This window comes from Octopus sinensis, linkage group LG14, assembly GCF_006345805.1.
Source record: "Octopus sinensis linkage group LG14, ASM634580v1, whole genome shotgun sequence".
NCBI classification, from domain to species: domain Eukaryota; kingdom Metazoa; phylum Mollusca; class Cephalopoda; order Octopoda; family Octopodidae; genus Octopus; species Octopus sinensis.
Window position 1 is genome coordinate 47,217,636 of NC_043010.1, and position 22,450 is coordinate 47,240,085.

Below are 22,450 nucleotides of genomic sequence, written 5' to 3' on the forward strand. Positions count from 1 at the left end.
TTCAGTATATTTTAGCAAAATGTCTGGATTTAAATATATGGGTGTTTGTATGCGTTGGGAAAAATTTAGATGCTACAAAAAAAAAAATAAGATTAAAGAACCACAAGAATTTTGGTTTTGACCTGATAGCAATTTAAAAAGTATCAAACTATTCTGTGAGAGAGAGCGGAGGGGGAGATAGAGAGAGTGAGAGAGAGAGACTGAGAAACAGAGAAAAAGAGAGAGAGAGAGGGGAGAGAGAGAGAGAACTATTAATCATGTTTATTGAATTATTGTTATGAGAAGATTCAATCATAGTACTGTAAAAAAAAAAAACAAAAACAACCCCACAAATTACAACTGTTAATTTCCACTTTGAACTACGCTCAATAACAAAGCTGTTCACTCTCTTTCTCTCTCTAATTCTCTATTTTTACCAGCCGTATAGTCAGGTAAACAGTAGGGCAGGTTTGTTGAGGGAATGGGTTTTTTTTTTTGGTTTTTGAAATTTCTGTTATTATTTTAAACAATGTCATGGCCCATGAAACATCATACTATAACGTCAGTGATAGAAGTACAGACACATTAGCCATAACAGGGGACAGTTCATATACTTGTTGCCCATTGGGTGGACTGGTCCGGGGAAAAAAAATGGGTGGGTTGGTGGAATATCCTGGTGGAATACAGGCATAACATCATATAATCAGTGACTTTCGTTCAAACAATTGTGTATTCTAGAAAGGCTTCACAACCACACTGCTCGGTCACTAACCAGTGATAGATAGCTGGAGTGTTTCTCCTCTGTGAGTGTTCAGTGTTAAATTAGGGAATGGTGAATGGTTCTTCACCGGGACTTATATAGTGTAATGGAAATAAATAGTGAGGGTGGGTGAGGGGCAGGCTTCATTGAGAAAGAGCGAGATATTAGACAGAAAATGAGGAGGGAATGATAGAGCATTTCTTTTTTATTATAGTTTTGTGTTGTTTTTGTGTTGTGTCTGGCATTGTCAAATAACAGCAAGCAGGCAGGCATGCAGACAAACTGACTGACTGGCAGACAGACAGACGGGCAGGCAGGCAGGCAGGCAGGTAGGCAGGCAGACAGGCAGGTAGGTAGGTAGATAGGTAGGTATTTAGGCAGGATATTATGGACTTGGTTAAGTAATGTAGTCTTTCCATATTTCCCTCTCACCTCTGCTCTGCTTCTGATCTGCTGGCAACCCTCCCTTGAGTCCACTACAGATAAATAAAAAAAAGAAAGAATGGGGGTAAGGGGGTGAAAGGAAATAAAACAACCAGGAAGAGGAGAAGGAAAGGAAGGATTGTGGAAGGAGAGTCAGTTGAGGTCCTATAACCAACCCCAGCTAAACCATTACTGGCCACTGCCTTGCTGAGGGGCTGTCCCATTCACTAGACCTTTTAATTGTTTTAGCACTGTGTCTAGAAGCTTCTTTTTGTCTCTTTCATTTTTCTTCAATGGTGTAAACATGAATTTCTTCTTATCTCCACTATTTAACCTGCAAAAGTAAAATATACATATACAGAAAAAGACTGAGAAAGAAAAAAAACAATGCAAATGAACTGGAAAGGTAGTATTTAGGAAAGTTAACAGTGTATATAAAGATCTGACAGCTGACTAAAGGCTAGATATATTTGCTGTAATATTTACATTTGAAACTAAACATATCTTTTTTTTTTTTTCCTTACTTGTTTCAGTCATTTGACTGCGGCCATGCTGGAGCACTGCCTTTAATCGAGCAACTCGACCTCAGCACTTATTCTTTTGTAAGCCCAGTACTTATTCTATCGGTCTCTTTTTGCCGAACCGCTAAGTGACGGGGATGTAAACACACCAGCATTGGTTGTCAAGCAATGCTAGGGGGACAAACACAGACACACAAACACACACACGCATACATATATATATGTATATATACATATATATGACAGGCTTCTTTCAGTTTCCGTCTACCAAATCCACTCACAAGGCATTGGTTGGCCCAGGGCTATAGCAGAAGACACTTGCCCAAGATGCCATGCAGTGGGACTGAACCCGGAACCATGTGGTTGGTTAGCAAGCTACTTATCACACAGCCACTCCTATGCCTACATGTTCAAATATCTAATATTTAGACTTGTTTTTATAGTCTATACTTGGGTGGATGTTTTAACATACATATATACATATATCTCTGAAGAGCAGAAGCGTTGTCTATAAATGCTTATCAATATAGGATTTCATTATAGGGACAACTCTTCTGTGAAACGATCGTAAGATGCCATAAATAATTAATTCAAAACTTTTAAACTGTCATATATATTTAAGCTTATACATATTTACATATATTTTTATACATATTTATATTTATTTATTTATACATTTTTAATACAGCAATTATTTTTCACACATGTATATCTTTCTGAGGAGTTCTGATATTGATTTCCTAATATTAATAATAATATATTAAAATATATATATATATGAGTTAATTTGTTCCTGGTGACCACTCATAAAGTAAAAACTTGTAAAGCAGAGCAATCATTTCCCATGGTAACAATGTTATAAATTGTAATTCGTTCTTAGAAAAATATTTTACCTATAAAATTTATAATACTCATAATTAAATGGCAATGTAGAATGTAAAGAATATTTTATATAAAAAATTATGTCAAGATCACTTATAATAAAAAAATATTATTATTATTATAATTGTTTTCTGAATCACTTTCACTCACACTAAACTTGCACACACCATCACTTGTAGGTGCGATTGCTGATTCACAAGCACTTGCAGACAGGCTTGTAGATTTCTTTTTAAAAAACAAGTCAGGAGTTGTTTGCTTAGAAGAAGCTTTTTTCACTTTCTATACATTTCTCAGTAACACACGTAAAAATACACCCAATACACTCACGGAGTGGTTGGCGTTAGGAAGGGCATCCAGCTGTAGAAACACTGCCAGATCAGACTGGAGCCTGGTGCAGCCTCCAGGCTTCCCAGACCCTGGTTGAACCGTCCAACTCATGCTAGCATGGAAAACGGACGTTAAATGATGATGATGACACAGAAGCATTTGTTATGGTAGTTGAAACTTTTGCACTTCATTCAAAATTTAGATCTTGTACTTGAAAAATTTCAGCCCACCATACAAAAGTGAGCTGAAAAATAAAACTCATACACCTGAGATCTTGTAAAGCAGGTCCTTGTAAAGTAAGGTGTTACTATATATATATGCATATATACACACAAAAACCATCTGTGTCCAAATAGTCATCATGATTGACTGCTAACTCCACAAGTTTTTTATTTTCTCTCTGTTTATTTCCTCATGTTCACAAACAATACACAATGCTTCAAGCAAACTACAATATTCTTGTAATTAATATAAAGTTAGAAATACTGGACATTAAATGTTTGACAAAGAAATATCCAGAGGAAGGAAATTCTGAGTCAATTTTCATTATAACTTGAGTAGAGGAAATCAAATACTTTCAAATGCATGCGAAGAACTGGGAAGTTCTTAGCCATTAAAAAAACATTAAAAGTTCAAATGTCTGAGAGGAATTTTTCTAAATAAGGTTATAATCTTTTCTCCCATTAATTTCACTATGAACATCACTGCTATTTTTCTATTGGTTTGATCTGTGATTAGCATCAGGGTATTTTATTTCTAGACATGTACATAGTACAATACTAAATTAAAACAAGGAACCATTATTCCAAAAGGCTTATAGACATAATTATTCACTCAGCCACTGATACCTGTATATTATTTACTGTCAAATCATAATTGTAAAAGGAAAGTAATAGCATTTCAATAAAATAAAAACCTAATAAAATATAGAAAAAAATATCAAGTCACTTACTTTTCTAAGAGTGATATAGCTACAACAGGTTTGACGCGAACATATTTACACTTTGGTTGACCATAATCAGCCAAATAAACAGACCAGTCCCAGTTCAGGAGCAGATCAAGAAGCTAGTAAATAGAGAAATAAACAAATTGCAAGATAAACTTCACATATTGTGTGTGTGTGTTTTTGAGTGTACACACATGCCCTTACATCTGTTTCAAGGTGAATAATCAACTAGTAGAAAGAACTCAAATCAACTGGCAGAATTAGAGGTAATTTTTGTAGAAAAAAGAAAGATAGAGAGAGAGAGAGCAACCAAGAATGAGGGCAGAAATAGGTGTGCTGCAGTAGAGGAGATATTAGTTTATCGACACTGAAGTTTATTGTGATATTCAAGCAAGAAATATTACAACTTGGTGTTGTTGTTTATTTATAGCCATTGGTGTGGATGTGGTCTCCTGTTTGTGTCTGTTCATTGGTTTGCTTTTTTGAGCATGATTGGAAAATGGACATTAAAGATGATGATGATGATGTTGAAGGCTGTTGTCTTTTGTACTTGATTGACTGTTGTTTTTGTTTCTTGACTGGTTGATTTTTGTGACCTAATGTTGAATTTGTGATGAGCGGCATGTTTGTATTTTGTTTCTTTTGTTTTATTTAATTGGGTTACTTATTTGATGAATTTATCTTTTAACTTAATTAAGGCTATTTATTTGCTTTTTGATCAGTTTTATTGATTAGAAACAGGTGTATGTCATGTATTGTGTTTCATATATATTGGTATATATATGAAGTACAAACTGGGCCTGATGTTACTTATTTTTGGTGATCAGATAAGAATCTGTGTTTTCATCATTACATAGCTGCAAGTCCACACACAGTAACCCATATATGTATAGTAAATAGAAGCACATATACACTCAATAACTGAAGGTGATAAATTATCAACTGTAAAATATTGAAATAAATGTTCCAACAAGAAGTCAATGACCTTACCTGCCTGAGATCAGCAAAAGCCAACAGCAGCGTCCCGTCATTAAATCCAGACACTGGGTCTGATGCAGCAAATTCTGAAAGTACAATGAAACATATTTTAAAACATTTTATTCTTTTACTCGTTTCAGTCATTTGACTGTGGCCATGCTGGAGCACGACCTTTAGTCGAGCAAATCAACCTCAGCACTTATTCTTTGTAAGCCTAGTACTTATTCTATCGGTCTCGTTTGCCGAACTGCTAAGTTACGGGGACATAAACACACCAGCATCGGTTGTCAAGCAATGTTGGGGGTGGGGGCAAACACAGATACTCAAAACATATACACACACATACACATATATATATATATATACATATATGCAACGGGCTTCTTTCAGTTTCTGTCAACCAAATCCACTTACAAGGCTTTGGTCGGCCCAAGGCTATAGTAGAAGACACTTGCCCAAGGTGCCACGCATTGGGACTGAACCCGGAACTATGTGGTTCGTAAGCAAGCTACTTACCACACAGCCACTCCTACGCCTATTTTATATATTAAAGCAGATGAATGCCAGAAAAGGTAAAGCATTGAAATAAATACCTTTCTTTAAATTTTTGTGTGGTTTAGGATGCTTGTATGTGTTTAATTTTAATTTGTGTTTTACAAGGGCCTGGGATCAGCCATTAACTAAGGCATTAACTAAGCAAGAAGTTTGGTTCTTAGGCTATAACTTAGCAATGTTAGATATGTGAAATAGCCTTAAGAGATCATCAGAAATTCCATGGGTTAGCATTTGTAATAACTTTGAATGTATTATCTATGTGTTATTCATACATATGATATAAAGAGAATATTGTAAAACTGTTTTCTTAATATGTACTGGTGGTTTCTTTGTGAAGACCCTAAAATGGAGGATGTTTTCAAGACGAGAATTTATGGAACCAGAACAACCAGTAGAGTGGCTAAGTGCATGTGTGTGTGTGTGTGTGTGCACGCGTATGTGTCTCAATTGCACAGATAGCACTCTAGAAGTAGTCATTAGTTTCTGCTACTTAGGTGACTCAGCAATGAGGATGGGTGCTCCAAAAAAAGCATGGTAGAGTAAGAACAGGCTGGGAAAACATTATTCAGGGAGCTGTTACCTCTGCTGATAACAAAAAGCCTTTCCATCAGAGTGAAGAGCAGATTTGTATGATGTTTAAGAAGGAAATAGATGATGATGAATAGGTATGGTGACAAATAAGGATGTTAAATAAAAAAAAGTGTAGGCTCTGATTGATCAAACATAGATATGATAAAGGCATTGGAAAGTTGTTGGTTGTATCTAGTTTATCATTTGAGAAGGGATGACAGGGGACCGAGACACCTGACAGTTCGCTGTACTTGAGAAGACACATCAAGCTAAGCAAGATCATGGTTGTCCTTGCATATAGGCATGTCCTCTGCATCCATCTTCAACTGAGCCTTCCTAATCTTGCAGGCTCATGGGTGCTGGTGCCGTGTAAAAAGCACCTGTACTGGTGCCATGTAAAAGCACCCAGTACACTCTGTAAAGTGGTTGGTGTTAAGAAGGGCATCCAGCTGTAGAAACCATCCCAAAACAGACAAATGGAGCCTGGGTAGCTCCTGTCAAAACCATCCAATCTATGCCAGTATGGAAAAAGGATGTTAAGTGATGATGATCTGAACAGTAAAATAAGTTTTCGAAAAACATATGGCTACTCACGTTCACACTGAATCAGGTCTAAATTAAATTGCTGTAAAGCACCCATTGTAACTTGTTTGACATCATTGTCCATCACAAAATCCATCAAGCTACACGCTATATGCTTGCAAGCAGACATACATGCTGTTCTGGCAACCTTTTCCTGTAGAAAATATGGAAAAATACAAAATGGTTAACAAATAAAGATTTATATCACTTTGGTACAAGCAACAAATCTGTGAGGGAGGAGAACAGTTGGTTGAATTGATCCTAGTATATAACTGGTACTATTTTATGAACCTCAGAGATGTAAGACAAAACTGACCTTAGTGATATTTTAGAGTATAGAAGGAAATAAAAAACAACTGCAAGGCATTTAACTAGAAACTCTGCTAATTCTGCTAATCTACTGATTTCGTTCTTATAAACAAAATCAACTGATTTGAGGTGTAGTCAGTGGAACTAATCTCAATTTAATTTAATGACAGCATATAGTTCAATATTGAAGAGAGAAGAACAAAAACTAAATATTAAATCTTGACTGTTACTCTGTATTGGTCATTTTCAGAAATGAAAGTCAGCATACATGATAATTAATGCCTTGTAACCCATAGGGACATAAAAGACACCACTGAAAACTACCTCTTCATGTAGTGATACACAAAAGTATCATACTGATGTGGTTTCTGGTTACTTTATTCAGGCTCATAGGAGGATCTGAGCTCTGTACAGTCAGCTAAAATATTTATTTCCAGTTAGTGAAACAGGAACATTGAGTTTAGTATCTTTGCTTGGGTCTCATTGAAGTATTGATGACATTATTTGAGCCACCATACTGTTACATAAGAAAACCAAGCACACAGTCCATATTATAGTAAAAGCCATGTTTCTCACATGTCTATCTATGCATCACATGCTCAGATTACATTGATTTTCAAATAATTCATTTATTTTTTTATCATTTAGTCAGAATGAAAGGCCATGCCCATAACATCACCACCTTGAGAACCAGGTGGTGGTGTTAGACTGGGTAACAGAGTAAGTCTATGGCTCACATAGCTATGATAGGAACTTAAAAGGCAAAAATATAGAACAAATACTGCAACCAGGCCAGCTCCGTGTGAAGGCGATCCACGACTTAGGCGAATCTGAAGAATGCCTTCACAATTGTGATTGAACCGACCCTGCTGCTTCCACCCCCCACCTCCTGGCGTCCAGAGATGAAATGCTTATTTTGGTGAAATAAATTATTATTGTTATTTGTTTGGAGATTCTTGTTCCTGCTATTTTCCTTTCCATGACTATGTAAGGAATTGTGAGACACCCATCCAGTACCAACCTCACTTCCTACAAATTCATTTCTATAATGAAAGGAAAATGATTCTTTGAATTTCTCTTCAACAATCTGACACCAAGTTACCATTCACTCTAAAGAAGAAAAAATGCAATTTTCCTCTAAAGCATATTTTAATTATGATGATAACTAAGAGTCAAGGACAAAGTTTGAAGAGGAGTACATTGTATGTTCTGATTCCAGTGTTCACACATGGACAATTATATGTTGCTATCAGTAGATCCAACAAACCTGAGTTATTTGTAGGTCAAAGAAAATTAACATAACAACCAGAAAGATACTTCTTGATGATGAATACAGAATATATACTAGGAACATTGTTATGGAAAAAATCATCTATGTAAATTGTAGAATGCATATACTAAGTTTGCAGAATATGAAATAAAATAATTAAAACGTAAATACTTATTGCTTACCCTTAAGCATTCAGATTACTCTGTCAAATGTAATGCTTATTTATGCATATTGTTTTGAATTAATTATGTGTGATCTCATAGCTTCAAGACTTTGATGGTGTGATGGTTTATTTTTAGAATGACATTGTAGGGTAGCTGTAAGAGGCTGGCTCTGGCTGACTTGAACATAAAATAAGTAGAATATTTGGGCGTGATATTGATATGGCCAGTTTCAATGCTAAAAGAGTTAAATTTTGCCTTTTTACCATCAGCAAAAGGGACAAGTCTAGAACTCCTAAACTTAACTGGAGCAGATGTTGTAAACCAATTTGTTAAGCTTTACTGACCTCTTGAATCAGTTGCATGCATGTGTGTGTGTGTGAGCATGCACATTTGTATGAGTGAAGAGGAGGAGTGTGGGGGGAATTATAGAGAGAAAAACAAAACAAAAATCAAGATGACTTACTGGCAGGTTAGTGAATGACATAAATGTACTTTGTAAAAAAGCGATAAGATCCATGAGGTAGCCACTTGCATGACCTTTAGATTCCATTAACGCCCAGTCATAATTTGCTGAAACAAGTAGGAGAAGACATTTGTTTAGAAACCCATTGACACAAAACATTAACATTACCAGATTAATTGATTAATTTCATAAGGTAATTATTACAAATATATGTTCAAATTCTAATGATGTGAAAATATTTATTGGTGATAAAACAAAAGAATTATATGTCTCTCATACCACCTTTGTTTTATTAATCTTTGTTTAAATCAAATCTTTTAGAATAATATGAATAATTGTATAGGAAATTGTTAATAAAATATTTTTAGATTGATTTGTTATATAACTATTTAGAGACTTCATCCATTGCTTACTTTAACACTAATGTTTGTTGCAAGCATTCAGGCCAGCTCCAAAGATAACTTTTGCCCTTACACACCTGAGTTTTGGTGGCCCCAAGGAGAGTAATGGCTGTTGCCCTTCCTCCCTTGATTTCTTATCTTTGTTTCCCATGCTCACATGAGTTAGATAGAATTTTCTGAGGTAGATTGTCTATGGCCGGATGCTTTTCCTGTCACCAACCCACGAGGAAACATTTCCTCATTATCAGATATGCTTCTCTCAAAGGATGAGGAATGAATGAGACTTATTTACAATCATCATACGATGTCAAGACAATCACACACACACACACACACATATATAATATATTGGATATATATGATATATATATATATATGTCAATATATGAATATATCTTTGTTAGTAAATCATAAATAAAAAAAAGCAGTAGTGTACTTAGACAGTTATGGTCGATTAATAGGGTTACCCAAGGTTTCACGTTCATAAAGCACTTGGCTCTACAAATGTCTTGTTAGACCTTAATTAAATTAAGGTCTGACAAGACATGTAAAGCCAAGCGCTTTATGGATGCAAAACCCTAGGTAACCCTATGAACCAGCCATAAGTATCTTTATATATATATACACATACACATATATATACACACACACACATATATATATACACACACACACACACACATATGATAGGCTTCTGTCCATCAAATCCACTCACAAGGTTGGGAAGCAAGCTTCTTCACCACACAACCATGTCTGCAATAAAAAAATTACAAAAAAAAAAAAGACAAAACTTGAACTATTCCACTATCACTTGTAAGCCTGTTTTGGTTCTTATATTGTCAAGCAGTTAATCTAGCTGCAACATCTCAAAATTCTGCAGGCAAGATTTCCTTTCCTTAGAGTTGCTGAAAGTGTGTTACTGATTTGTTACCATAAATGTATCCAACTAGACTAAAGATTACAGTTCAAGCATCCCTCATTAACCACATACACAAAAACACAGACGCACACACACACACACACACACAGAGTATACATACCTAAATCTAAAAATTCGTCAATTTTCACATTAAGCTGTTTATATATATATTCTTCTGCTTCACTGCGTGCATCCTGAAGTAAAAAAAATTCACTATGTTAAAACTACAAACATGAACATTGTGTTCAATAAGGAAACAGATATAATATATACAGAAAATGGCAGGTTATTGTAAACATTTATTTATAGTTCAGATATTAGGTGTTGTATTCTCCAGCATACAAGTCTAATATTTCAGACCAAAATTTACAGCATAAAAAGCTATGATGATGATGATGATGATGATAATAAACAAACATTTTTATGCTTGTGGTTTGTGTGCACAAAGAAGTGAGTACCAGTGTTAACCTTTCAGCATTCAGATTATTCTGTCAAATGCAATACTTCTGGATGCCCTTCCTAACGCCAACCACTCCAAGGGTGTAGTGGGTGCTTTTATGTGCCACTGGCACGAGGGCCAGTCAGGCCGTTGCCAGTACCGCTTGACTGGCATTCGTGCTGGTGGCATGTAAAAGCACCCACTACACTCTCGGAGTGTTTGGCGTTTGGAAGGGCATCCAGCTGTAGAAACTCTGCCAGATCAGATTGGAGTCTGGTGCAGCCATCTGGTTCGCCAGACCTCAGTCAAATTGTCCAACCCATGCTAGCAGGGAAAGCGGACATTAAACGATGATGATGATGATGATGATTGTTTTCAAATGATCATTCGTTATCTTGTAGCCTTGAGATTTTGATGATGTGATTGTTTATTTTTTACAATGACATTATAGGATAGATGGCAGAGGCCAGATCTGGCCAGTTTGAACATAAAACAAGTAGAGTATTTTGGCTGGATATGACTGGATTGAATGTTAAAGGGTTAAGACAGTAAATCAAAACATTAGTAAATCAATATATTGTAATATCATTTTATCTTTGCAAATGAAGTTAATCTGAAAATTATAATATTCAACAACACAGCTTTGACATTTAGCATCTCAAGTCTTTTGTACTTGCTGCATGAGATAAAATAGGTCCTCTTAGTTTTGTCAAAATGTTTCTTGTAGCTTTGGTTCCATTGGTTCTTATATTATCAAGCAGTTAGTCTAGCTGCAATGTCTTAAAATTCTTGAGGTTAGATTTCCTTATATGTTTATTATCTATATTTCAATATTTTTACATGATAAATAAGTCTGATAAAACTTTCCAATGATATTTATGAAATAACTGTTTTATTTGGAGACTACTCTCAGTCAGAAACAGTAGTAAATAAGTTGTGTTGAATTTCTCAACCTGATGTGAGTGTGTGTGCATGTACATGCAAACATGGATTTGTCAAATATATTATTGAAGCATTGTTTTACAGTTAGATGCCCTTGCTGTTACCAATCCCTAACTGTCTGTCAAACACAAATATATATATTTAAACCGTCCAACCCATGCTAGCATGGAAAGCGGATGCTAAATGATGATGATGAAGTTGATGATATATATCCATCACAGCTGATCTTACCAATTGGTTTCGTGTTAGGGGTACAACGGATTGTTAGTTAACAATCTGTTTATATAACTCTATGCTCATCAGAGATAGCTGATATGGAATGAAATATGGTGACTGCTCTCTATTGTTGGAGGTGAAAGGACACATCCAGTTTGTGGTTGCTGTAAAGTGATGAAACAAACCAAGTAGGAGATTTAGTTAAGAGTTATGTCCCTTGGTACCGAGACCTCGCTATTACAAGTTGGTAAGAGTTTATGAAGTGTTTGTAGGAATTATATATACATATATATCTTATATACATGCACACATACACATATAAATATATATATACATATATAATGCTTTTCTCAGGAGACAAGGGCTGTACAATAACTTCTGTAAAAAATGCCCCTCTGATCATGAATGTCCATGGGATTGCACCTAGAAGATTTCCCTCTGAGGCACAAGTCCAGGCAAGGTTGTTTGTGGAAGATCAGCAGTCACTCATGCATATCAGTCTCCCCTGTCAAAGTTACCGATGTTGTCCAAGAGAAAAGCAAAGGCTGATACAGCTTGGCACCAGGTGAGGTCACAACCCATTTCTACAGCTGAATAAATTGGAACAACATGAAATAGTGTTTTAGTCAAGAACACAACACACAGCCCAGTCCAGGAATCAAACTCATTACCTCATGATTGTGAGCCCGATGCTGTAATCAGTGAGTCATGTGCCTTCACATAACCTCTGTTAAGCTCTCCAAAAGGAGATTGAGAAAAAGTGGGGCTGTGTGGTCAAGAAAGAAAATTGGTATACATAGTGTTAAGGCCCTCATGCTTTCCGAAATCCGTCGAAACTACACCTGATTATATATGCACTTTAGATGAGTTGTAGTGCACCTGAGCACTGTACACAATGTTTATTATTATTATTAAACCTGTTACATCTCCCGAAAAAGAATCTTTGGATTGTGCCAAAATTCCTGGTAATGAGTCAATTCTTTTCTGGCCCTAACTTAACTTTCAATAGGTCTTGTAGAGTAAAAGCAGAGTATTATTAATGTTATGAAGAATCATGAAAAAAATCTAATAATGCAAAGTATGGGAATCAACTTTGTCAAAAAATTAGAATGAAGTTTAAAAAGCCTTTAAGATGGAACTTACCTTAAACATTGATGTACCATGTAGTTTAGCAACATGAATACTATCTTTCTCAGCACTAAAATTAGACAAATATAAAGGTTACTGTAGCAGTGTGCTGAGTTAATGAATGAATGAATTAACGAATTTAAACATAAGGATAAAGACAGCAACTGTGATTTATTTCAGCAAACAAACAGGTAAAAAGCAAAACCAGTTACTTACCCAGTTATATTGGAAATGTATTCTTCCAATGAACTACAGGATTTCTCTAAGTTATTCATATTAATGGAAATTTGGATGAGCTGAAAAAGAGGAAAGGCTTTTACAATGGATGTGTGTGTGTGTGTGTGTGGGTGGGTGGGTGTATGGAAGGATCGCCATTAGTTTTGATAAGGTGGGTTCAGTGTTTTGACCAACAGCATTACCTACTCATGCATTCCCCGGGTTCTACCCGTAACATAATAATCAGGAGTCAGTGAGACTGTGATAATGCTGTAGCTTCTGCATTACAAGTACAAACTATCTGACAGATTTCTATACAGTTTTCATCTCCCCAATTTCCCTCACAAGTTGTGGGTCAACCCAAGGTTATAGAAAGTGACAATCGCCCAAGATATAATGCAGTGAGATTGTACATGGACCTTGTGGCATGAAGCAAATTTGTTAACTATTTGGTTATACTGTGCTCGTGTATGCATGTGTGTGCATGTATGTGTATATATATATATATATATATAACTTGGATATACTTTGACCTAAGAATGGCCCAGGCTATGTCCAACTTAATAGCACTACCTGATAGGATTTGCTAAATCCTTTTTAAGTCATGTTTTGTAGTATAATGGCCCATCAAACTGTGATTATAACTCTATGTTGATGTAGCTTTGGTTTAAGAAAATATTTTAGTGTTTTACTCAAAGCAACCACAGCAATGAAGGTAGTCAATTGATATATAGAATCCATTTCCCCCTACATATTGCAATGCAATAAAAAATTTTTTTCATTTCAGTTGAACAAAAGAAGTGTAGATCAGACTACATAACAGCAATATATTTTGATTTCCATTTAGCTTTTGTGGCATTAATTTGTCAGGTTTTCTTGATTTTCCTCTGTGGTGCAAAGGTCAAACAACTATCAACAAGTCAATATTAAGTTCTGCAACTTTTCAAATTGTTTTGCATGGGTCCACTTCAATAATGGCTCTCAACAGGTTAGTGTTAATCACCCCTGAAAGTTGGTTGCAACCTTCTTCATGTTCAAGGCTCTCATCTCCATTGTAAATATTTTGAGAACCAATGTTGAACTGTATATTTATTGACAATTCTCTGTTAGAATACTAGATTGATATTGCAAGTAGTTTTCACTGCTCTGTGTTCTATTTTGAACTCATGCAATAAAATCGCTCAAATTTTCATTTGTTTCCCAACCACCATTAATTTAATAACTTAAAGTAAACAACAATAAACAGTGAAAGCAAAACCACTAGCATAATTCACCAACTGAAATCTACACTCCAAAACGATATTACATGGATGGTAAGTAGCTTGCTTACCAACCACATAGTTCCAGGTTCAGTCCCACTGCGTGGCACCTGGGGCAAGTGTCTTCTACTATAGCTTCGGGTCAACCGAAGCCTTGTGAGTGGATTTGGTAGATGGAAACTGAAAGAAGCCTGTCATATACATGTATATATATGTGCATGATTGTGTGTCTGTGTTTGTCCCCACAACATTGTTTGACAACCGATGCTGGTGTGTTTACGTCTCCGTAACTTAGAGGTTTGGCAAAAGAGACTGATAGAATAAGTACTAGGCTGACAAAGAATAAGTCCTGGGGTTGATTTGCTCGACTAAAGGCAGTGCTCCAGCATGGCCACAGTCAAATGACTGAAACAATTAAAAGAGTAACCTTTTAGCATTCAAATTATTGTCAAAAGTAATGTTTATTTATTATTTTGTAGCTTTGAGATGTTGAAAAGTAACTCTTAATTTTTAGAATATAGTGTGAGAAAAGGGTTGGTGTGAGAGACCAGGTCTGGCTAGTTTGAACATGAAAAAGATAGAATATTTTGGCTGGATATGGCCAGCTTAAAGGCTAAAAGGTCAAAAAATAAGTACCAAAGTTTAAAATAGCAAGAGTCATGCTTATTTTTGCACCATCCCAATATCACAAGTCACTTGTATCACCTGTATTGACCAGACTATTGGATGTTGTTATACACCACTGGCCACAATGCACTTCTAACTCTATTTCAATTTTATTCTTCTTTTCCATCATAAGTAATTTTTTAAAAATCACCAATCTCAGATAAAGTCACACTTGGACAAATACAAATTGGTTGTTTATAACTTGCAAATATCAAAGTAAGAATCATTTTTATAGAAATATTATTTTGACAAATGATACAATCCAAAATATTAGAGATGTTCTCTTCCTTACAGTAAACCCAGTGAGGATGCACTTCAAGTGGTCTTTCCAACACTTTTTAAGACCAATATGTTGATGAGAGACCTCTGTTAGCTCACAAAAGAACACTGTATTTGGCAGACAGGATTCCCTCAGATGGATTATGTCCACAGTTCAAAGGAGAATATGTTTTGTAATCATTGCTTCAACATGGATGGACTGCATATGCTTCAAGATTTCTGTATGCTGTATTTTGCTTTTCTGAGTGTTACTTAGGATACACCGCAAACTATAAATGGGGAAACCTTCAAATGTTCTGATTACTTTTCTGAAAAGCATCCAAGTTTTACATTGATATAAACAATAAAAGTCGCCCTTTCCAAGCCTAGCTAGGCTCATGGACTCAGTTTCCCGGTTTCAATGGCGTAAGTGTTCCCCAGTTGGACGGGATGCCAGTCCATCGCAGCGTTACTCATTTTTACCAGCTGAGTGGACTGGAGCAACGTGAAATGTAGTGTTTTGCTCAAGAACACAACGCGTTGCCTGGTCCAGGAAGTGAAACCACAATCTTACAATCATGATGCTGACATCCTAACCACTAAGCCACGCACCTCCACTTGCATTGATATAGTAGAGTCAAAATACAGGCACACATACACATAAGCAAAACTAGAAAGATCTGAGGAAGAATATTTACTGTTAAATATAATTACAAAGAAAATGCAATCAACTTACTTGTAGAAGGCTGAGGGAGGGCTTTTTGATGAGAGTTGATAAGCAGCCACTAAGTGTTCTTGTTAAAAGTTGATTTGTTGATTTACGAATCATATCATCTATTTCTGTGTGACTGTGAATGAAATGTATAAAAAGAGACAAACATTTCAAATTAATTTTAAATTAATTAACGTTTAATTAACCCTTTTATTGCAGAAAGTAGAAATATCCACTCAAAATTTCATTACCCTTAACTGTAGAAAACAGTTTCTATACCAATCTACTTTTGTTGTGGAATGTCATGTTTAAAACTATTTTCTGTTGAGATCCGGGATCCCCTTCGGTCACGACACTGACCATGGGATTGCACCTAGAAAGTTACCCTCCTAGTCACAAGTCTGGGCAAGGTGGTTTATGGAAGACCATGCATACCGGCCTCCCCTCTCCACGCCAACAGTGTTATCCAAGGGAAAGGCAAAGGCCGATACAGCTTGGCACCCGTGACGTTGCAACTCATTTCTACAGCTGAGTGAACTGGAGCAACGTGAAATAAAGTGTCTTGCTCAAGAACACAACACGCAGTCCGGGATTCGAGCTCACAATCTCACGATCGTAAGCTCGACGCTCTAACCACTGAGCCATGCGCCTTCTGTTGAGATATGTCAAGTATATTGGGGCAATGTGACTTGCAGAAAATACCAACTTATTTTTTGGTAGATATTAACATCATTACAGAAAGAACCATGAAATTCAATTCATAGTCAAAGGGTGAAGAAAGCCAAGATAATATAAAATAGTAGGAAAAACAAAATCATTCCGCTCCTGTTTTTCATGGCAGTATAAGCCAGAGATGTGGTAAAGATTCAAATGTTTTTCACAAATATTTATGGTGCTTGCAAAAGCCAAATAATCTTCCTACTGTTTATATTTTTATTGCAATAAAAGTTTGATGCATTTTTCTCTCAATGATATAAACTAAGGTAAAACAAAATGTCTGGAAGAATTTGAACACATAAAAATTCTAACACCATCGTGTCTGATACATCACGACAATTTCTCGCATGCGCGCACACACACACACACACATATGCTTTCTCATAACTTTATAAAAAATTTGAAACACATATTTCTTCATCTAATGAGTGAACCATAGTAATTTTTATGTTAATCATTTAGCATTCAGATTACTCTGTCAAATGTAATACTTGTTTATTCATATTGCTTTGAATTAATTATGCATTATCTTTTTAGCAATGTGATTATGATGTGATAGTTTTATTTTACAGTGATATTGGAGGGAAAGAATGAGAGGTTAGATTTGGCCAGTTTCAACATAAAACAGGTAAAATATTTAAAAGTTTTATCCATGAAAGCATATAATATTAATTTACAGCAGGAGTCTCTTCCTAGTGCTAGCTAATCACCTGTCGGACAAGAATGGTATCAAATTTGAAGTGAGCAAGCTTAAGACTATCAAGATAATGTGTTGAGCATGTTAACTTACCTTAAATGTAAATCAGATGAAAATTTCAAGCAAGCATTAATATACTCCTTGACTTCGTGATAAATTTTTGGTACAAATTGAGAGAAAGGAAACTGTTTTGGAAAGTCATTCTGCAACATAAAACATAAAAATATATATTAAATATATAACAAAACAATGTTGTCATTGAAATAAAGTACCAAGATTACTTCTGGGATCCCCCCCAAAAAATGTATATATTTTATTCCTCTAGACTCAGTATATCATTATTATTATATTATCATCATTTGAACAACCACTTTGCCAGGCTTGTATGGGTAAGCTGGAGTCTGTTGAGGTGAATTTTCTACAGTTGGCTGTCTTTCCTATTACCATCCCTTACCTGTTTCCAGGTAAAGTAACATATCTCCATGACTTGACATGTCTTCACAGAAGATTGGAAAAAAAAAGACACTGCTTGCATGACAGCGACACTCATTTACAACTTTCACACGACATCAAAGCAAGTGCCTTATGATACCATGAAATTGTAATATTTTTACTAATTTCTTAATCATGATTAGCAAAAGTGAAATTGCTTGACTATGTAAATATTTAATCTTATATAAAAATACATACATTCTGTGCATTTTCCTTCCTCTCATATTTTTCACTATATCTATCTATCTATCTATACAGACAGACACACACATACACTAGTTTTCTTTCAGAGTCTGCTTACCAAATCCACCTCACATAGTTTTGGTCAACTCAGGGCTATAGGAGAAGATATTTGCTCAAGGTGCCATGCAATGGGACGGAACCTGAAACCATGTAGTTGGGAAGCAAACTTCTTACCACACAGCCACGTCTGTACCTTAGTATACAAATCATAGCACTTCATAGATATGCAAGTGGTTGAGATTTGTTGCTTTTTCTTTTGTATCTAATTAAAAAAAAAAAAAACTCTTTATTAGTTGGATCTGGAGGAAGGATTGTTGTGCAGGCACTCTAAAACTGGTGAGGTGAACTTGGTGAAAATACCTCTTGAATATTTACAGGTAAGACAAATGCAAGAGAATTCCTGTGGGTCAATGTTCTCAAGGACGAGGCATAGAGGTTAATAATGAAGTCTAGAAATAGGGTGGCTGAACATTGCAGGATTTGAACTCAGAGTACTGAGACAGAACAAATAAAATAAAGTGAATCCTGTGAAAATAGGTTACGGAAGGCATCACACGATTACTTACCGCTGTTAATTGTTCTGATAAAGGAAAATCTCCCATAATTGTCTGAAAGTCTTTCTCATTTTCTATGTACATTGGTGTGTAGTTGTCATCACTGAAGATTCGGTCAAATATTGCTGCCCACTTTGTCATCAACATCTCATTATATTGATCCCTACAACAACAAAACAAGTCAATGATTGATTGAGTTATTACTTTTCAACTTATCATTTAAGACAGTCTTATCCCTTTTTTTTAATTGTTCTTCATCACCCACATAACTGTTCTGCAGGCTGAGTCACAGGCAGTAAATAATTCTCCATAGATACAAGCTGTATTCATTATGCAAAACTTATTTTCAAATCATCATTTAATGTTTGTAGTCCAAGCTGGCATGGGTTGGATGGTTTGATCAGAGCTGGTAAGCTGAGGGGCTGCACCAGACTCCAGTCGGATTTGGGATGGTTTCTATGACTGGATGCCCTTCCTAACACCAACCACTCCAAGAATGTAATGGGTGCTTTTATATGCCACCAGCATGGGTGCCAGTTGTGTGTCACCAGTATCTGCCAGGAATACTGTTTCACTTGGTTTGATATGTCTTCTCAAGCACAGCATATCGCCAAAGGTCTTGGTCATTTGTCATTGGCTCCATGAGGTCCAGCACTCAAATGGTGCTTTTTATGTACCACCAACAGAGGTGCTAGTTATGTGACATCAACAACGGCCACAACTATGATTTCACTTGGCTTGAAAGGTCTTCCCAAGCACAGTATATCGCCAAAGGCCTCAGTCACTAGTGATTGCCTCTGTGAGGCCTAACATTTGTCCCATGCCTTCCTGTTTCTCCCTCTTGTTAATTATTACAATGAATAGAAAACTGTATTCAATATTAAACATTTCAAAAGTCTATTTTCACAAAATAGGTTTTTGATTGTTTCATTCAAAGTGAACGATGTATCTTCTTGGTTTGACAGACAAAAGAGCAAAACAAAAATCATTAATTAATTATAACCTAATGAAGAAAAGCATAAAGGAACCAAAAAATAAAAAAAATACTAACCTGATCTCAAGTAATAATTCTAAAAGGTGCCCCACACTGAAACCATAACCCTGAAGATATGAAGATATAATCAGAATATTATTAGAAGAACTCATTTAAACTATCATCATCATCATCATCATTATCACAACAATCATACATATATCATCATAACAACTATTTCACTTACTATTCTTTTAAAACTCACTCTTTTTCCTGGTTGTCTCAAAAATTACAAAATAACAAAAAGGTTTACTACATCAGATCTATCCATACATCCCAGGAAAAAGACAAATTGACATCAATTTCGAATTGGTACCAACAAAACTATCATTACGCTAATTAATTCCCCTGAATAGCATAAATTGCAGTTTTTTTTTTTGTCGTTGGTCAGAAAATGTTATTTTCTATTTCCTTCTACCTACAAATCAAAAGAAATGACTACTATTCCGTTCGAACTTTGCTTTTGTCACCTGGACATCAATGTTTTGAAACTGACCAATTTTCCATTACATTTCAGACAGATTCAGTGCTGAGTTGCTGAAGCAGAAATATCGTTATAGCAAATATTCTGCTCAATATGACAGATTTGCTTCTCAGTTGCTTGACCTTAACCATTTTAGTATGTCCCTTAATGGTTGACAATATGTGCATCTTTAATCATGAGGAGTAGTGGGGTGCAGCCTCATAGTCATGAATTCAGAAGGATTCTTTGGGGTTTGAATAGATGTAAGAAAAGCAAATGATTAACCATTTTTCATACTTTCTAGTGGTATGCAAATAGGAAATAACAGTTGCTACCCAAGGATAAAAATTGTGCTACAGTTTGTCTTATCCAGTTTGAGGTACTTCAAACTGGATAAGACAACATTGCACTGTATACAAAATAATGTTTGTATAAAAAAGAATATTGTTACAATTCTAGAAACAGTATAACACATACAGTGTATCTATGCATAGTCAATTCACATAAATAAGATAAAAATCTCCCAGTGGAGAAGCTCATTGAAGTCAATGTCAAAATCAATATTATCAATACTCGAACACTTATCTTTCTGTATTGGCTTTTAAGAGTCATATTGCCTTGTTACCTCGTCAATAAGGCTCAATCTTCTAAGAACCTGCAGTTTCATTCATTATCTCATCAACAAGGTGCATCCTTCTAAAGTTGGATATGGATATACATACCCACATTCCAAATCATTTTTAGCTGATCTTTAGTTTGAGCAAGCCCTACAACCATTTTAATACCAAGTTTAATCCAACATTAACCTTTTTGTTACCATATTTCTGTTGAAATACACACTATAATTCAATAATTTTGAAAATAATGAAGAATTTAGTAAAATAACTGCCATTATTAAGTTGATGTTTGGAACATAAATAAATGTGAAATTTTGATGGATGATCTTAGTTCAGATCACTTTAAAACAGTAGATTTGTATCATAGAACTGGTAGGGTTGGGAAAGTTTTGCATTTGTTGCTAACAAAAGTGTTAATCATCGATTCATCATCATCATCATTTAACGTTCGCTTTCCATGCTAGCATGGGCTGGACGATTTGACTGAGGGCTGGCGAGCCAGATGGCTGCACCAGGCTTCAATCTTGATCTGGCAGAGTTTCTACAGCTGGATGCCCTTCTTAACATTAATCACTCCGAGAGTGTAGTGAGTGCTCTTACATGCCACCAGCACAAGGGCCAGTCAGGCAGCACTGGCAATGACCTCGCCCGAATCTTTTACACATGTCACTGGCGCAGGTGCCAGTAAGGCGATGCTGGTAATGAACCCGCTCGAATGGCATTTTTTACGTACCACTGGCACGGAAGCCAGATAGCCGCTCTGGCAACGATCACGCTCGTATGGTGCTCTGAATACCATACTAGCACGGGGCTCGAGTGCCAGTAGTGCGACGCTGGTAATGATCATGCTTGAATGGTGCCTTTTAAGTGCCACTGGCATGGAAGCCGGTTAGCCGCTCTGTCAATGATCACACATATCATATTATTTTACATGCTTAAAATATTATATTTGACAATCTCGTATTTGTACTTTTGGCTTTGATGCCCAGTCACTACTACAGTTAACTTTCAGTCAATTTGTCTGAGGGCCATAATAGAACTGAAAGAAGTTTACTCACCCGCAGTGTATGGCAGAACAAAAGAATAAGGTTTTTAATTTCCAACATGATATTCTCAGAATTGCAATATCCCTGAAATACAAAAAGACAGCTGAGTTTGGGTGGTGAAATTTTGATAAAATTTTTTATAAAGAGACACAAAAACTGAGAAATGAAGTTTCTGATAACAAAAAGGATTTTGTAGCTCAAAATAAAGATTTTAGATTCTATATAAATGCCATCAAATATAATATTTAGTGTAAAAGGCTTGTTTCCTTAATAAATAAATGCGATCACATATACAAGACAATAAGGATTTTTTATATCTGTGGTTCTTAATCTGTGTGGTAGTGGCCCTTTGGGGGCATTGTGTGTTCAGAAAAGGGACAGTAAATGTTGAAGTGTGCAATGGGGGTGGAGGCAGTGCGTATTTAGAGGGATTACGATTTTCCTTATAAATACAATATTTAAAGCAATATTTCAAACATTTTTTTTACAATAATATTTTTCAAGATTAAAATATGAACAGGAAGAACATTGCATTATTATTGAGCAGAGACATGGTTGATGATGCACTAAGGTCCAGTATAATTTTCTTATTTAAGCTTCCATTTTTAGTCATTTCCATAGGGGCCACCAGTCGACACAAACATCTAGAAATGAGGCACATGCTTGACAGGATACTATAATATGAATAAATATATCATTGCTT

The 22,450-nt window shown here is 35.7% G+C and overlaps 1 protein-coding gene across 4 annotated transcripts in view; it reads right to left on the bottom strand.

Moving 5' to 3' along the window:
- Positions 1-484: 484 nt before the first annotated feature.
- The window catches only part of LOC115219226 (exocyst complex component 6B), a 131,699-nt gene continuing 109,733 nt past the window's right edge, over positions 485-22,450 (bottom strand). For all 4 annotated transcript variants that reach the window (XM_029789361.2, XM_036508990.1, XM_029789362.2 and 1 more), the window contains exons 11-23: positions 21,760-21,831; positions 19,640-19,689; positions 18,601-18,751; positions 17,393-17,502; positions 15,910-16,021; positions 12,991-13,070; positions 12,790-12,844; positions 10,171-10,243; positions 8,730-8,836; positions 6,536-6,677; positions 4,829-4,902; positions 3,845-3,957; positions 485-1,496 (exon numbers count right to left, since the gene is read on the bottom strand). In XM_029789361.2, the coding sequence (XP_029645221.1) occupies positions 1,352-1,496; positions 3,845-3,957; positions 4,829-4,902; positions 6,536-6,677; positions 8,730-8,836; positions 10,171-10,243; positions 12,790-12,844; positions 12,991-13,070; positions 15,910-16,021; positions 17,393-17,502; positions 18,601-18,751; positions 19,640-19,689; positions 21,760-21,831 (1,284 nt within the window). In that variant the 3' untranslated portion in view covers positions 485-1,351. The remainder of the gene's footprint in view (positions 1,497-3,844; positions 3,958-4,828; positions 4,903-6,535; positions 6,678-8,729; positions 8,837-10,170; positions 10,244-12,789; positions 12,845-12,990; positions 13,071-15,909; positions 16,022-17,392; positions 17,503-18,600; positions 18,752-19,639; positions 19,690-21,759; positions 21,832-22,450) is intronic.